This window comes from Strigops habroptila, chromosome 6 (assembly GCF_004027225.2).
Source record: "Strigops habroptila isolate Jane chromosome 6, bStrHab1.2.pri, whole genome shotgun sequence".
NCBI classification, from domain to species: Eukaryota; Metazoa; Chordata; class Aves; order Psittaciformes; family Psittacidae; genus Strigops; species Strigops habroptila.
The window spans coordinates 13871615-13889547 of NC_044282.2; the positions used below are offsets into that span (position 1 = coordinate 13871615).

The 17933-nt window shown below is 42.0% G+C and overlaps 1 protein-coding gene across 1 annotated transcript in view; it reads left to right on the top strand.

Annotated features, from left to right (window-relative positions):
• The window catches only part of LAMA4 (laminin subunit alpha 4), a 99635-nt gene that overhangs the window by 40013 nt on the left and 41689 nt on the right, over positions 1–17933 (top strand). Inside the window, exons 5-11 of the mRNA XM_030490344.1 lie at positions 4433–4647; positions 8399–8494; positions 9813–9964; positions 10104–10214; positions 13608–13719; positions 16649–16816; positions 17575–17768. Coding sequence (XP_030346204.1) covers positions 4433–4647; positions 8399–8494; positions 9813–9964; positions 10104–10214; positions 13608–13719; positions 16649–16816; positions 17575–17768 — 1048 coding nt within the window. The remainder of the gene's footprint in view (positions 1–4432; positions 4648–8398; positions 8495–9812; positions 9965–10103; positions 10215–13607; positions 13720–16648; positions 16817–17574; positions 17769–17933) is intronic.

The following is a 17933-nucleotide window of genomic DNA, read 5'->3' on the forward strand; positions in this document are numbered from 1 at the left end:
GGGTATAAGATGCCTCAGACACAGGCTGATGTGAACTAGCTGTTCAAGATGGCTTCCTGAACACCTCATTTTGATTTTCTTTAAAGCCCCTGAAGTATTTAAGACTTCAGTCCACTATCATTAATGGGCAAGTCTCGAATTCAAGTGATACTTAACATAAATATCAGAGAAGGGAGAAAGGGGAGGCATAAGATGCAAAGAGAAATCACTATGAAAAAGGTAAGATGAAAAAAAGAGCAAAGGCTTTTGCCCTTGCAGATGATGCAAAAACATCCGCATATTACCTCTGCATCTCTAACATGGTGACAGAAATAGTGAAAGCCCTTTAGACAGGTGGCCCAAAAATGCAAAAAATAACCCTTGCTTCCAGGCCTATAGCTGTATTCTTTTGTTCTTCCAAAATATCAGATTTATACACAAAGAATAATGCAGACAATTAAAAGGTCAGTGAGGTTTCTTAATGGTTATTAAAATGTCAACCTAGACTACAAGCAATTCAAATCATATGAAATGAACAGCAGATGCATAGTAACAGCAGAAAATAGCATCGGCTTTGTTTTCTAATGGCCCCTACACAGACTGACACAGTGCATCTGCCTCAAGGAAGGCAAAGCTTCGTAGATGGGTTAGAAAAAGCTACAGAAAGAAATCAGCCTGTCCTGGTCACCATATTAAGTCCTTAACTAACTGCTGAGGTACGTAGCAAGCAGTGACAAACAAGACTTTTCTACTGGTAAGCTCCTGGTCCTACTCCCATTTGTGCCAGAAACAGCAAAAAGCATTTTAAAGACTGATTAGAAATGCATTGCTGGTGCCTGACCACGGGACAAAGAGCAAGTCCTTGCCTCGCGTACGCTGCTGCTGGGCACTGCCACCACTCCCTACTCCCACTGGCACCTACCGTGCCATCAAGATGCTGCAGGAGGACTGAGGAATCCTGAGCATTGCCCCTGTCCCTCCCTGCAGCCCACACAGACGCTTGTCTCCCCAGGCAGAGGAAGGCTACACCCTGCTCATTGCTCTCCCTCCCAGCTCTCTGCAGCCGTTGGTGACGGGCACCATGGGGCAGTGAGCTGGAGGACACCCCTCCACAGGCAATGTGAGGATACCCAGAGCTGCACACCAGGAGGCAATCTGCTCCATTTCCTCTGGCATTCATGTAGGAGGCTTTTCCGTGTTGCTCCGGGGGCTTGGCACAAACCTATCCAGTTTATGTTTGCCAGCAAACGCTGTTGTGAAATCACAAAGGCCTTTGCTAGGAGTGAAAAAAACAGCTTCCCAACTTGAAATTTAGGAATGAATCATCTTGCTCGTGGAGTTCATCAATAAGGCATTAAGGTGGCAGTAGAGGAAATCTAGGTTTTGGTAATGCCCAAATATTAAAAAAGGTAACTGAACAAATGATACCTTAGTGTCCACAGTGAATGAAAATAAAAGGTTCTTTTGGTATTGCCAGGGAAGAGGAAGTTAATTTCTTACTCACCAATAATTACAGGAAGCAAACATGGCTACAGAATGAAACAAAGATAACTTAGCAGCTTTATTACAGGAGAGGAAATATTCGTTGTTAGCAACAAAGAGCCATTTATTGATACAACAGAGGAAAAGACATTTACCCCAGACCTCTACTTTTTCAGGCCATAAGGGCCAGAGATGGAGCAACTTGTTTCCATCCAGCAGCCTCTGCTCTTCTCACATGCTACCAGCTGTTCAAAAAAGGCCCAGTGCAATTCAGCCCTACAAGATGCACTGAGTGGCAAAGGGAAGGGGAAAGTGAAGGTGACAGTTTTATTTTCAGCTCTTAAAGTTTCTGATTGTTTTAGACAGCTCCTCCAGATGAGGAGATATGGCTAATAAAAGTGAGTCAGATAGTCATAAAAAGCAGCACTCGTGAGGATGTGAGGAACTGTCCACTGTGTCTCTGGCAAGTGAGCTGAATGGTATATTTCAGAAAAGAAGAAAAAAAATCACTTTGTCCTCCTCCTTGAGAGGGCAGACATTGTGGACCTGATGGGAATAGCAGGCAGTCTTTGGTAGATGCTAGCTGAAAGCCAGAGCTGGGTAGTGGTAAGTAACACACTGGTCTGGCCCGGCCCCAGCACTGCTCAGTGGCTTCTGTGACTTGGCCGCATTAGGCAGATTATCATTTGGGAAATAGCAAACTACAGAAAATTAAAAAGCAACTCTCCAAAATGTTGAGAGTTCAGAATAAATTGAATATTAGGAAAAAAAAAAAAAAAACAACCACAAAAAACTTCAAAACAAGCAACCACAGAGCAGGGGTTTCTTGATCAAACTTCACAAATATACTGAAATTCTAAAATTCAGGAAAACACTAAAATCTCATATTGGATGAAATATTAGAAAATTATAGCAAGACTTTTGGCATGACTGAATAGTAGCATTACCCATCACTGCCTGCTCTAGTTCCCATGGGAATGGGGACTGACTCCACCAAAGTCAGTTAAATCACACTCTGCGCTCAGTGTCACATTCACAGTTCTTTGAGGGGTGCATAGAACTCCCGGTCACACTTTTGTTCTGTACGTCTGGGTCACCCAAATGATAAGATCTGCACCAAAGACTCTGGCAGTGCTGCAAAGAGACAGAGTCTTTGTCATTGGCAAAAGCAGGATTTGAGGCAGCCAAGTGTTTTATATTAAGATGCTTAAAATTTTATGTGTTTTTTCTGTGGGGGTTCAGGACTGGAACATGAACAAAGCAGCACTGAGGAAATTACTTTTATTAAAAAAAAAAATAAATCAGCAAATGTAGGAACAGATCAAAACTGGAAGCTCTTATCAGATCTCCCACATTTTCATTACTCAGACATAGCAGAACCTGGATTTGACTATGTTCATATTTTAGGAGACAAGAGACCTTGGCTCAGGTCCCCATCCAGAACCTGGGAAAATTAATCTGCCTGAGAGCTCACCCTTCCCACCCACAAACAGCAGAACAAACAGCATCTTAAAAGAGGACTTTATGGATTGGAGAAAAGACAAGGACAGCAGGGTGATAAAACAGGATGAAGTACAATAACTCCTCCTTCCCTAAATCACTGCAACAACCATTCAATCCTCTGATTTCTTCAGTCATCAATTGCTACACCAGCTAGTTATCCCCTTCCCTGCAGTAATTCTTCATTCCCAGCTTGGGAGATATGAGTCCCTGATCTCTGTGGCCCAGGTTAGTGGGTCATAGACCCTCCTGCCACCCCGCAGTGACACCAGGAACAGCGTGTGTTACCCCTAACCGCCGCCCCGCCCAGGTCCATCAGCCACTGTTCCATACTGCTTCAGTCTCCAGCTCCTCTAGTGAAGCCCTTGTTTGAAGCCCCCCTGAGCTGCTCCATGCCCACTCTGGTGCCAGCTTTGTTCGCCTCACTAGTTGTTTTGTAAAAGTTCCTCTAGCTTGTAGGGTTAAGCACACTCCCTGCTACTGGCAGAAACTCCTTTAACAGAGATCCTCTCCTTTCTTTCCAAACAATGACACCAAATCTAGTACCCGATGCCTTAGTCTAGGGCTACTGGTTACCCAGGAATGTTACATATCGCTAGTTTGTCTAGACTTTGAAAAATGACTACAGTTTCAGTATCTTGTCCATTTTAAGATGCAGCAAATTTTCAATTGAAATACTTCCCAAAAATGACAAGACACAAAAAGCAATTTGGACCCATTTCAGACCTCCCCCGCAGTGCTTATTGCCCTCCTCTCTCCCTCTGCAAAACCAACACAGGAATCCGCCCCTCCTGTGTTGGTGGTTGCTCTCAGCCTTTTGCCCTCAGCCAGCAGGCTAACATCGAACAAATCTGGAAAATGGAAGCTGGTTCAGTGCCTGTTCTGTTTTGCAAAAACCAGAAACAATCTCAGCCCCTCACCATAGAGGTATTTATACAAACCTCTTTATATATAATACGATATTAACAACACTTTGTTATAAGTCTTATAATGGAAATAAGACACATATTCTGAAGTTCATATGCTGAACTTCCTCTGAGTTTCAGCATCATGAAATGGCAGTCTCTTACCTCAGTTTCCTATATAACACAATATAGCTGGTGAGATCCAAAGCTGGAAAAGACCAAAATAAACACTAAAGCTGCCTCTCTGCCAAGGTCATTCTGTCACAGTCTTTAAAACAATGGGGAACAAATCATTTTACTGTTAAAGACACACAAAAACAACATAATGCAGACTGATGTGATTGAGATACCAGAAGTGTTCAAGAAGGGAGAAATATATAACTGTACAGATTAAGATAAGAACACAAAACAGCCTCCGCAGAAATACAGCTCCTAATTTGCCCTCTGTCTGTTGGTAGCTGCCAACCATCATCATTTCCTGGTGACATAAATAAGGTCAGAGAAAAAAGGGTACTGCGGATGGGAATGTCACTGCTCATCGTCGCTGGGCTTGCTCTTCCTTTTAGGTGCGCCCCTGGTTACTATGGGAACCCTTTGCTAATTGGAAGCACTTGTAAAAAATGTGACTGCAGTGGCAACTCGGACCCAAATCTGATTTTTGAAGACTGTGATGAAGTGACCGGCCAGTGTCGCAACTGCCTGCGCAACACCACCGGGTTCAAGTGCGAACGATGCGCTCCGGGTTACTACGGGGATGCCAGATTTGCTAAAAACTGTACAGGTATTGTCTATGGTGTAGTGCAGCAGAGCCAAGCAAAACACAGCATGGTCTGTGGGTGACCTATCAGAGATCAGAGATGCCTGATTCAGTCACCAGACACCTGTGGCCCTGGGGGGCAAGGTGTGCTCCCAGCCACCTACCTGGCAGGATAACTTGGATGTCTGTTCAGTTGAATAATCCCAGGCACTTGCACTCTTTCCACTGCCCACAAGGAAGCCTCAGACCCCAGACTCCAACATCTCAAATGCCTGGGCAGGATGAATGTAGACACTGTTGTGTCCTGCATCTTGCTTTAAATAAGGGTCTCTAATCTTTCTTTGGGCAGAGACATCACCTTTGTGTTTGTCCACACCACACCCTGTTCAACATAACCACTCACACTGATGGTGCTTAAAGACTTTGTCCTTCCTGTCCTGACCCAATCCCTGCTCAGTTTCTGCTGGTTTTCATGCTGGTAATCTATTCCTCATTTCCCATGTGTCCATGTAATCTTGCTGATTTCTGCATTTCCACACCAGAGAGGACTGTACTTCCAGGGTCTGGTAAAGTGCTACCCAGAAGATCTTACCAAAACATACCTACACAGAGGGGTCACAGAGGTTTACATCCTCTAGTATACTTGTTCTCCTAATTTACATGAAGTTTGATCCAAATAGGACTTTAGCCTCATGCCCGGTCCCCTTGTTTTGGCTTTGGGAGACAAGACTACATCCGCTTTCAAAGCACCACAGAATAGCCACTGCTGAAGGCAAAATGCAGGTGCTCAGAGCAAGAACCTTGGGGCTCCTTCCCAACCTTTTTGCCAGGGTCCTTCCCTCAAGGACCAGAATACAAATGGAGGAGATGGATCACTCCTAGCTCTCAGCCTGACTCAAAGGTAAGACACGGCCAAAGCATGCACCCAACCCGGGCCTCTGAAGTGCTCTGGGATCTCAAGGTACAGAGAGCCTTAGCAATGTCTTGATCAAGCCTGTGTCCTTCTTGCAACTCACCGTACAGTTGGAATTTGCTTTTTGCTAACTTACTATAAAGTGCTAAGGTGCATTTGGGACTTGTTTGGAAGGTTTTGAGTATGCTTTGTAGTCAAGTGCACTTTGTGCTGCTGTCTCCATTCGCAGGGGACTGTGAATGATGTCACTAGTGGTCCCTTTTGGTTTTATATTCCTGTGACAGCTACAAGCTGAGTGTCCATCTCCAGGATTTAATTCACATTGCTAAGTCACATGCTTAAACTCCATTTAGGTTGAACAGGAAGAGATGGTGCTCACACACAGTAATCCCCAAAGCCTATCCCAGGTATCCAAACCAGTCAAAAAAGACATTGGCTGTACGGAACAGCATGCCCCAAAACTAACCTCCTGCCTGGATTTAGGCACCCAAGACATGCCTGAAATTCAACATCTTTGGGGTTTTGAGGTTGCAAAGGCAAACCTTATTTATGCATTTCACTGTCTAATTCAGTTCACCAGAGATGATTTAACTGCAGTTCTCCTGTAAGGAATGACAGGATCTAGTCTGTGGCTCCTGAATGCCATGAGGTGGCAGAAACGCACTCAACACTTAAACTCAGCAAACCACAGCAATCATGCCCTGGCAATGGGTAAAAGCAGAACTTCAAATAACTAAGAGTAGCTTTGCCAGAAGTCTGAGAATTACAGAGCATTCCAAGTGTTTAAGCAGATTATGCAAGACGTAATTTTGGAAGGCATCTCTGAACACAGAGTTTCTAAACTGAAGTCCAGCTTTCAAAACCTCAGTATAGTTCTGGTTTGCACCTTTAGGGAATTGTAGGCAGAATGCCTTGGTATTATTTATGTTTCTGTGGTACAGTTTAAGTGGGATTTCACAGTGTGCAGGACTTCCCTATACAGATTTTTCATGCAGACTATAAATCACCTTGGTAATTCTCTTCATTAGCAAATTTCCTTGTAGTGTTTGATCTTTGCTAAATATAAACATGCCTGGACACTTGAATATGTTGTGAGAGGTGCAGCTTTGCTCTGTTTAGGAGTGAATTTAATCTTGCAGTTGACTAGCAAATCCTGAATTTGAAGTATTGTGTTTCAGAGAATTACACACTTCTTGTTTCATCTTCATTTCTGTTGAAATCCACAAAGTGCTGTACTGGACAGTACTGCATAGATTGCGAGCACCACTCAATACATCCCTGATATCCAAACTATTTGAGTAGTTTACAAGGCAGTAGTTTTCAGCTGCTTTTCAATAAATTTTTTAACCACATGATCTTTAGCCACACTTCAAAGCTTTCACAAATGTTCCTCCGAAATAAAGGTAAATTTAGAAGCTTTGTCCACCAGAAAGCCACAGTAGCGTGGAAAGTCTTAATTCCCTACTAAAAATATGGTACTTCCTAAACAGATGAAAAATGGTCAGGACTGCTTTTGAAATTAATTTACTATAAGCATTTGTATAGCAAACTAGGAGTTATCCATTTAAAAATGAAGACACAATTTGAGCACCAGTCTCATAGAAATTTTAATTTTGTAACTGTAATCTTGCCACCCGGGAATAGCCTAGGTCCTGTGATATAGTTAAAGAGAAATCTCTTCTTTCAACTGAGAGTTTTCTTTCACTTCTTAACAAAAGAAATAAAAAGTTGGGTTTTTTTAAAAGTAGACCCTAAATCTTTGAGGCACCCAGTTCCCACAGACTGTGGTGAGGTCAAAATATTGAGTGCCCCACAAAATTCAAACCCAAATTCTGTTCTTACATTAGTACAAAAACTGAGTAGTTCTGCTAAGACTAGTTCACTTTTAGACAGAATTATTCGAATGTTAATCCATTGTGTTGACTTTGAAACTGTATTACACTTTTTCCCTGATAATTCCTCAAATGTGAAATGTGGAATGTAAATACAAGGGTAATTCATAGAGAACGATGAACGGGCTGCATTAAAATGGCAGTAAACAGTTTTGTTATATGAAATACTGCTGAAACCATGAATCACAAGAACAAAACAAATTCCAGATAAGTCGCTGCTGTTCTTATGTTCTCCTTGAGTTTTTGTTATTCTATCCAAGTGTTCCAAGAATATTGTAATCTTTAAAATAATATATTTTAAAAGACCAATTAAACCTTGAAAGAGACACTTTAGATTAAAAATTATACTTTTTAAAAAGCCACTTAAATGGCAATAAAAATATAGCTTACTCAAGTTTTAAAAAATTTAAAACCTCATTTATTCTTCATTGTAAGTGGTAGGAGATATTTACTTTTTGATATGGTCAAGCTGATGATGGAATTGGAGTCCACTATCAGTCCCTGATAGCTGGAAAGCTTATTCAGTGGCAACCTGACACAGCATTGATAAATTCCACAGCGCTGTGGAGAGATTTGTAACTAATGATTAACTATAGTTGTACTGCTTTTCTTAATCCCGTCTCCTGAACATCACCCTCTCTAGATGGTGATGCACAATGGCCCAGATGATGCAACTCTGGCCTCACTGCCTCTGCTTGTGACTAGCTAGGGAGCTCTGAACAACTTGTCTCAGCAGAGACTTTCTGGTTCTGTTTCCCACCTTGTATTTTTATCTGGTCCAATCTGACAGCAGTGCAAAACCCACCTTTTTCTACATACTCAAGGAAAAATCAGTCCAGAAAGTCCTCAATTTTGGTTGGACTATCCATGCATAATCCTACATACAATCATTTCACTAGTCTTGGGAGGGGAAAGGTGAGGTGTACATTTTGAAGCTGCTTCTTTCAAAAATCCTGTCTTTTTCCCCCAGAATGTAACTGTGGAGGGAGAATGTGTGACAGCCAGACGGGAGAATGCCTCGCAGACAGTCCTCAAGTTTCTACTGGCACAGATTGCCCAACCATCAGTAAGAAGATTATCATGAGAACACTTAATATTAATACTGCTCTTGTATTTAGATGCTTACAAATACTAACTTAAGGGCTCAGTTCTCCAGTGGGCTCAGCACTTTGACCTTGGTCCCACAGTGCACTCGAACATGTAAATGTGCACAATGCCCTAACAAATTAATATTTAAATGTGTTCTCACTTGCTTGACTGAGTACATGCATACATCCAACTCTGATACAGGCTGAACGACAAAACTGCGGAGCAGTAGATACGTATCACCTAAGTTACTTCTATAGACTCTGAGACACAGTGACTGCAAAATAATATTCTGGCCATAAAAGCTGCCATCACAACTTTACCTGTGCCATCTTGCATGTAATTTATGGCTTTCTAGTTGTACATCTAATATAAATTGTTTCTGTTGGCAATTCAATGTATATCCATCAATCAGTTGCTTTTCCACTATCATCTCTCCTATTCCAATGATAGGAAGCCTGGGGAGTTTCCAGAAGCACTATGTTGTAATTATTGGTAACCACTGATGGTTTTTTTCAAATGTTAGTATAATTATGTAGTATAATGCAGACCATGTATCACATATGGATTCCTAAATTGACTCCCAAAAAGACAGGTCGTGTGCCTGGAAGTGCGACCAGAAGGAAAACGCTTGGGAGCTGCTGCCATCAAGAATACCGACTGTAAAATAGCAAGCAAAAATTCACGTAGGAATCAGTGTTTCTCATTCACCTAAACCTCTTGCATTTAGTGGTGGCACAAATGTCACTAAAAACAAGGTAGTATTGCAAGCATTCAGCAGGGATGAGGATATAGTTCTGCGCAAGTTATAACTGTTACAATGTTATAACTGTATTTTTACAAGTTGCCTTCCTAATCAAATAGGCAGCCAAGAGCCCATCTGCTGGATATCCTTGTTTCTCATACCACTAAGTTTTAAATACAGAGTTTTGGCTTCTGACAAAATGAAGCTGTTTTCTGACCCTCATCTGTTGTCCTTTGGGCAACAAACATGGAGAGCCTCTAGGGAATAGCCAGGAAATACCTCCTCTCTCTCGCTACTGATTACGGAGTCGCTGTGGCAGCCTCTTGGAGCAGTCCCAGCTGGTGCTGCTCAGCTGGAAGTGTCAGGACTGTACTGTGGGACCTCGGAAGTGGGCGGATGAATGTGAAAGAAAAATGGGTATCCATCAGGATCCATCAATGACAAACAGAAGGAAACACTATAGGACAAGAGCACTATAATGTGAATTGAAGATATGTGCTGTTAACTGACACAAACACTAAAGAAAAATGACACTCTCTTATTTTCTTATCAGGCTGCGACAAATGTATTTGGGATTTGACAGATGACATCCGATTAGCAGTTCTGGCTATCGATGAAAGCAAATCGACTTTACTGAGCATTTCTACAGGTGTTGCAGCTCAAAAGCGCTTGAATGACCTGAACCTCACTACCACCCATCTCCAGGTACAAATATTGATGACATTTTTTTTAATGTAATTTTAATCTATGAATTTCCACTCCCTTCCTGTAAATTTCTATTCTTGCCCTCACAAGGCAAATCATTTGTTTTCAGATGCACTGACCTTTTTCCCCCCACATACAGGCAGCAATGTCCAAAAAAAAGAACCATGCTGTGCTTTGGACCATCCAGGTTGATGATGCTGCAGATGAAACGAATGATCTCCTGAGAGAAGCAGCAACACTTGATGAGCAGGTTTGTTTATAGTGATGGTCTGTAGTTTGTCATATTTGCATGCTGGAGTGAGAGGTTACTATACAATAGCATCAGTTGAAGGGACCTACAACAATCATCTAGTCCAACTGCCTGGCTACTTCAGAGCTGACCAGAAGTTAAAGCATATTATTAAATGCCTCTTTGGACATTATTACTTTGGACATTATTAAATGTCCAAATGCCTTTTAAACACTGACAGACAGGGGGCATCAATCACTTCTCTATGAAGCCTCTTCCAGTGTTTGACCACCTCTCAGTAAACACCCCATTCGAACCTCTAGGTACCACAACAAGAGTGGTAGTACCCTGAAAGATAGTTGGGAGAACTTTCCATTTTCTATTTCTAAACTTTCTACTTTACTTTAGCTCTGAATTACAAGCATAAATTACCTATGAAGTCGTCTTCCCAGAACAGGAAGGACGTAGGGCCAAAGTCTGTTGAAAGTGGTCAGGAGTTTGTCACCAGTCACAAAAAGCCTTCCCTCAAGATCTGAGATCCCACCCACCACTTTACGCAACGTCTGACCTGAGATAGACAAACTGCCTTTCTATTTTGATTTCTAATTACCAAAGTAACCAACACTAAGCAAATGCAGATTGACTTATATCTATTTTACTGTTTCTATTTTACATGTATGCTTTCATAAAATTAAATTTGCCCCAATTAGACACTTCAAAATATATTACAAAAGTGCCAGATTAAAAGGGTTTTCATGAACACACTGAGATAGGAGCCTGTTCAGCACTCAAAACATGCTTTAACACAATTGTAATCATAAATGCTGCATCTACATTCAATTGTCAGGCTATAAAATTAAGGTTATCTACTCTCAGCACACATAACACTTTCACTGCACCCTAGAATACTCATATGATATATGTTTAGAGAAGAAATAGGTCTCAAAATTGCTTTTCCTCTATTTTAAGGAGACATCATTAAACATCCTTCTGTTGCTAAGATATATATATTAGTGAAATACATCACTCTCTCTTATTCTCAGAGATAACCATAGCTATAGTAGGACTAGCATATATTTCACACTTACTGCAAAATGCCCAACCTTATATTCACTTACCAATTCTTTCACAAGACAAATTAAATTTATACCTTAGACTAAAACTTGAGTACAGGAGCAAGTTGGGGGGGGGAAGAAAAAAAAATAAAGGGGAGAAAGGACTGTATAGAGAGGTGGAAGAGAAAAAATGGGTTTGGCTGTTTTTAATTTGCACTTACTTAGCAGAAAGGGCACTGCAGTATTACACAGACTACACCTGTGTTCAAAAGAGGTTTAATTAAATCAGCTCACATACACACCCCCCTCTGTACCTGTGAAATTTCAGCACAGCTCACATGCCTCAGATGGTAGGCAGGATGGTTAAGGCATTAGGTTTTCTCGGAATATTTAGTGAATTTGGATAACAATGTTTTTGTCATCTTCAGTACTACCTGGGGATTTCTTAGCTCATACCTCAGTTTGACTGTTCCTAAACCAATGAACTCAGCATTCCCTCTGGTCATTTCTCCCTGGTTATCTCTAATGCTTATTCCACACAAACACTTATAATTGCTTCTAAAGGCAGGGAAATAATGGCCCCAGCCTCTCACAGTGGAAGGAAGACCACAGGGACAACTCTGAATATAATGAACTTCTTGCTCTTTCAAGGCACTTTCACAGAAAATTGGTGTCAGAACCTTGAGTAGGTTTTGCAGAGATATGCTGCATCTTCCGTTTAGATCATTCCACATGCACGTCTCTGTGCCTAAGAGGTTCCTGCAGATTCTGATCTAAACCCCAAAGGCAGGATGAATGCACCAACTGTAAACAAATCGTTCTGCTAAATGAGAAGACTAAACGTGACCTGCAACTCCCTGAGTCTGCCTGGGATAAGCTTAGAGTAAAACAGCACATAGCTCATCCTGAATGCTTGGCAGAGACTTGGAGGAGCTGAGAATTTTTCCTTCCTGGGCTCTCAGCAAATTTCAGGATGAGTCTTTGTACTTCAGTGGGAATTTGAGGGTCCCTAAGAGCACCCCTCACTCATGCTGCTGTGTTTCCCATCACTCTCATGGCAATCAGCAAACCTATCTGAGCAATTTCGCACATGTTCGTTAAAGAAAAATCTGGCAAGGAAAGAGCATTATAAAAGGCAAGTGTGTGTAAAAACAGTAACAAGTTACTTAAAATAAGCATGAAGTGGTGAGGCTGAGCAACAGAGCATCCACAAGAAACTCTGATAGCTATCAAGGAATTTGCTCTTCAAAGGCTAAAAATCCAAGTAAATAGAAATAAAATTAAAACCTTTCTATAAACCCTTATGTTGGGAAGACTCTGGCCGCCCTGGCCCTGCATTCAAGCGCCACCTGGTGCCTTTGCAAACCTCGAGTGAAAACCGGGTTCATGGGCCAGGGCAGCTGGGCTGGAGCTGAGCCCGCAGCCAAGGCACGGCTGAGCCCTGCAGGGCTGGAAGGCAGCAGCGGCGTCCTCTGTGCTTCCTGCAGGATTCATTAAACAAGTAAGAAGTGAGCACACCGACAGCCAGGTATCTTCCGGCTTATAAGGTGTTAGGGCACTCCAAACCCAGAAACTAATTTTACAGTGGGAATTTTTGCTGATGCAGCCCTAACAGCGACCTTGAATGAAACACCTTACCAGTGGCGTGTGGTGCACTTACACATCCACACGCATATGCGGTCTGAGAAACATTGATGGCACAGCAGTCAATTTTTCCTCTTTCCTAGGAAATACCAGTGAAAATTAAGTCTACGGACTCCCAAAGTCAGTGACCTTCTTGGAAAGATGATAACTATGACATAGTAACTCTTTGTTTCCTTTACATTAAAAACACAATGCAGAGTACAGCCTCCAACATAATATATCATAGGAGGCAAAATACTCTGCTCTTCAGACTATTTTGAATCTTTGTGTTTTTTCTTAATTTTAACAAATTGCAGAGCTGGGGACCTCACTTGAGGGAGATGCTGATCTAAAAATGGTTGAGAGCTTGACAGCTGATTCTTCAGTCTATACGCTTACTCAGGAAACACCATACCCAGGAAAATGAGCCAGCCCTGCTGAATGCCTAGGAGACTCAGCAGATGGGAGTTTTACAACTGTACATAATTTATGGCAATTTGATTGCAGCAAATGATGGATAAATATGGGAAAGATTTTAATCTCTCACTCTGCAATTCTGAAAATACCGACAAGACAGACAGCCCTTCACTTCAAACACCTCTGTAAATGCCACTTTCTGCGATAAAGGGACTTTCACATGCACACACAGAAAGCAAAATGTGTGTTTACACTATTCATCCTCACTCGTGCATATGGATCTGAAATCTAATGTGTAGCTTCCATGGTTTATTCATAGGGAAATGAAGCATCCAGCAAAGGCCTACTGATACAGAGGGAAACCATAGAGACCAACAACCGTGCTACTCAGCTTGTGCACCAGCTCAGTAATATGAGGGATAACATTCAAGGTAAATAGATTTCTTTTTGGTTCAGCTCAATGTCAAGAATGTATTAATGAAACCTCCAGCAAAAAAAAAGTCACAGCACCTGGGCACTCTCGCAAAGCAAGCCACACATGAGGCTCCTGCAGCATCCAATGCCATGACAAAAACTTGTCTTTCTTAAGACAATTGACACCATGGGCTGACTTGGGCTGACCCCCAGAACAAGAGCTTGTCTTTCTTTTTTCTCTCTTTGACAGAGCAAAATAATAGTAAATAGGTTTATATGAAGTACTTCAAGCTAAATCAGCTTGTAGCCTTTGTTTGTTTGAATAGCTGCTCAAGGTATTTATATACACTTGTGGAAAAAAAGAGTCAGTATCAGATTTGGGCTGGATGGAACCACAAATGCAAACACAGGATGGGTCATGAGAGTGCTCTGTGCCTTAATTGTCAGCAGGTTCATGCAAGTGCACTTTTGCATGCTGCCGATAAGCAATGGAGGCCACATGACTTGCTAGGCAGATTTTTATTTAAATTGTGCTTTCCCTTTTCAACCCATGGCAGTCAGTTCAGTCTGACTAACTCTGGGGATCGCACCAGTGAGTGCTACTTTACATCCTTTTTTTGCCTTTTAGCAAACTGTTGCTGAGTAGGATTATGCTGATTCATATAACTTCACGCAAATGCTTCTAAAAAGAAAAGGACACTGAATAGTAAATAATCTGGTGAATTTACTGCTTCCCCAAGATCAGTGTGGGAGGTGGTGGTGAGTTTCTTTTCATGCTGCTTATTGCTTCATCTGACCAGAATTTCCAATTGAGTTTGGGTCCAGACACATCTACAGAGCATTACAGACTAACTGTTCAGAAATAGAGGGGAAAACTGCATCCTCATTGCCTTCTTTTTCCACAAAGGAAGTGCTGCCTCTAAATGTAAATGTGAAAGGCAGAACCGTAACCTGTGTGGCTGGTGCAGGCCATCAGAAATGGTTATAGTGATGCTGTTTCACAGTAGGAGAGGTAAACATGATGATGATCTCCCAAAATTAGGCAAAGAGTGAAACCAAAAGCTTTTTCATGTTAAAATGTGGGACAAACTGTCACCTATTGTCTCTGTGTCCTGCTCATCTGCTGATATGATGTGAGGGGATGCAGATAAAACTTAGAAAGTCCATCCTTGGGCAACACACTAGAGCACTAAAAGCATCTGTAGATCTAGCATAAATTTCAAAACATAACATCCCTTCTGACTGTAAATGTATGTATTTACACCTTCCCAGATGAAGATTTTCTTATTATTATTTAGAGCCTTCAAAACCTCTTGCATCTTTAAGAATTTTTACTGCCCTATATATCAAAGGATACACGACAACAGTGAACACCTTCCCAAGCACAACTGCTCTTAGAAAAGGTTCCCTAGTCAAAGATGACCATCTTCATCTGGAATATCTGTGACATACCATTATCATGCTGATATATGAAACTGAGATTATATCAATCGCAGCCTCTTCTTCAGCACCTACAGAAAGCAATCAAACCACAACAGAACGTACTCAGAAGCATCCCTGTCCCCTGTACACCTGCATCATGAAAGCCTCCATCCTGCTGTAGCGCACACTGACTTCCCCCAGTTTTGGCAAAGCCAACAGTATACAAAAGCTGTATATGGCACCAGAATAGACAGGCTGGCTGGCAGTTGAGGTTAAACAGTCCTTTTTCAATAGAAATACTTGATTAAGAAATCGGAGTAGTTCTGTCTTAGAGCAATTACTGCAAGCTCTGTGGCAACTTGTATAAAGAAGAGCAGTTACATATCAACAGTTATCCTTGCTTATCCTTATCTTCATGGGTGCTTCAATCACTATTTCAACAAACATAGTTAAGATACACTGTCACACAAATGAGGCAGGCTGAGACCAGACTTACAGCACGTAAATTTCTACTACTTTCTTACACCTGTGATGCTAAATCACCTTTGACTCTCTGGCCATCTGTCACATTTTATTTCCACAGCTATTCTACCCCTCTAGAAGGCAAGCCACTCTTTGCTCAAGGGAAGGCCTATGTGTGCACACGCACACATGCATGTGCCAGCATGAGAAGGAAAAAGAAATCCATGGAGCCACTGGTCATGGTCAGTTACTGCTTGGTATGAGCCTTTAAGGCTTCACTAATGAGCTCAGGAGCCAGCAAGAGACTGCATACAAGGACACTCTAATAAAGAATCAGTTGTGCCACAATTACACATCTATTTTTTATAAAAATCTTACAGATGGATAGCGCCGGTTTTGCAGCTCTGGTTATCCACAAAAGTAGTGATGAACACAAGCCAGAACTACTCACATCATAGGACATGAAAGAGGAGGTGACTGGTATTCAAGGCCAGGGAGCGAGAAAGGGGTAAACTGTAATGCCTACACTGGAGAAGGGTTAACTCCATTTCAGCTGCAGGGATCCAACAGTGTTTTTTGAATGGACACCAAAATTTTGAAGTAGTATCTGTCTCTAAACCAGCTAGGCATTACCAGGCCAGAAGCCATATGTTACCTCTTCAGGAACTTGTTAAGATGGAAAAAGAGGTTACTTCAGTCTCCTTACTGCTGTTGTTACTTAATGAGCATAGCATTTTTGTGGCAGCACTTAAAAACCACAATCCTGGATGAATTCCCCAGCCTGCTACATGCAACAGAACTAGGAATAAGCCAAGTAATGCACACATCCCATGCCTGTTTAATCTCTTCTTCTGACAAGACCCCTACATATGCCAGAAAGCGTGATTTATTTACAGGTTTAATTTTAAGACTGGATTAAACATAATAATTATCTACTATAGAGTTAGAAGATAATTAAAACTTTCTTTTGCTGTCAGCATGATCTGGATTCACAACAGTACTCCACAGTATTTACTTGTCTGTAGCCATGCTGGATTGACCATCTGTTGCTTTTTCCCACAGAAATCAGCAGCAAGATGAACTACTATGCAATTCAGCAAGAGCTGAGCCCGGAAGAAATTGCCCAGAAGCTGAGTGCGGCTGAGGAGACGCTGAAGGAGATCAGAAGCCATAAGCCTTTCACTAATCAGAGGCAACTTGCACATGAGGAAGAATATGCAGCAGAGGAGTGTGAGTTTTAAGTCTGTTTTCCATTCACCCACATGTTGATGCACAGCTGGCATGGACTGGGCTGCTCTGGATGTACTGTTGAGGCCCTGGGGAGGACCAGCAGGCGCTTGGCAAGCACCAACTAGTGTGCTGAAGATGATGCTGCTTCCAAATGCCTGCCCTAAGTCTCTGCTGGGGCTTGCTGCCCCGTGGCAGCATGGGCAGAAAACGTGTGTGCCTGTGTGTGCCTGCGCACTGCAGCACCTCAGCAATAGCTGCTTAGGAAGGTTCCTGCCAGGGCTGGAACTGCTCGTGTGAACGTCTTCCTTCCCCGCTGCTAGCTCTGCCATAGGGACAGTAAACTCCAGCAGAGAGAGAAAAACTGCTGGTATGGGAAAGAGTGGCAGCCTAATTCTCACAGCTTGATGAACTTGAGTCAGAGCCCCAGTACAATAAAGACTGTCTTCTCCAGAACAGCCTGGTTCACTGTGAGAATGAAAAGCAAACGAAGAGGAAGAAAAGCCAAACCTAGTTTCTCTTAGGAAAAGCTACTTGAGGGGGGAAGTTAACGGGTTTAAAATGAGATACAAAAATGAGAGGCATCTTTCCTTTTCAAAACAGGTGGGAAAGTAAAATCTAGGTATATAATCCCTCAAGTAAGCTTTTAACAAATGTGTTTTACTGTTCCCTGAATAATAGCAGCAGAAATTGTCGCAGAGGTGAGTTATGTCAGAAATCCAAGCTTTTGGTTAATCAGCGGCCTCTGATTTTTCTCCCAGTGCTTCTGCAAGTTGAAGATTTTCATGAGAGGTACAATGACACCAGATCTCTAGTATCTGATGTGCTGGAGCAGCTCAGTGAACAGGATGTGAAGCTGTCAGACCTGGAGGAGGCATTAGACCAGGCGCTTGACTATGTTATACAAACAGATGATATAAACAAGGAAAACACAGCCAGACTTCAAAGGCGTGAGGTACTGTGCAGTGCATTTACTGTAACTCTTGTCTGTGAACACTCCATCTCTGCTGGTGTTTAAAATAGTAGATTATAAACAATTTAGATTCAGGAATCACCACACCAAAAAAGAGTTTCTTGGACTACTCAGTGGGATGAATTTGACTCTCCAGTTCTAAGAAAC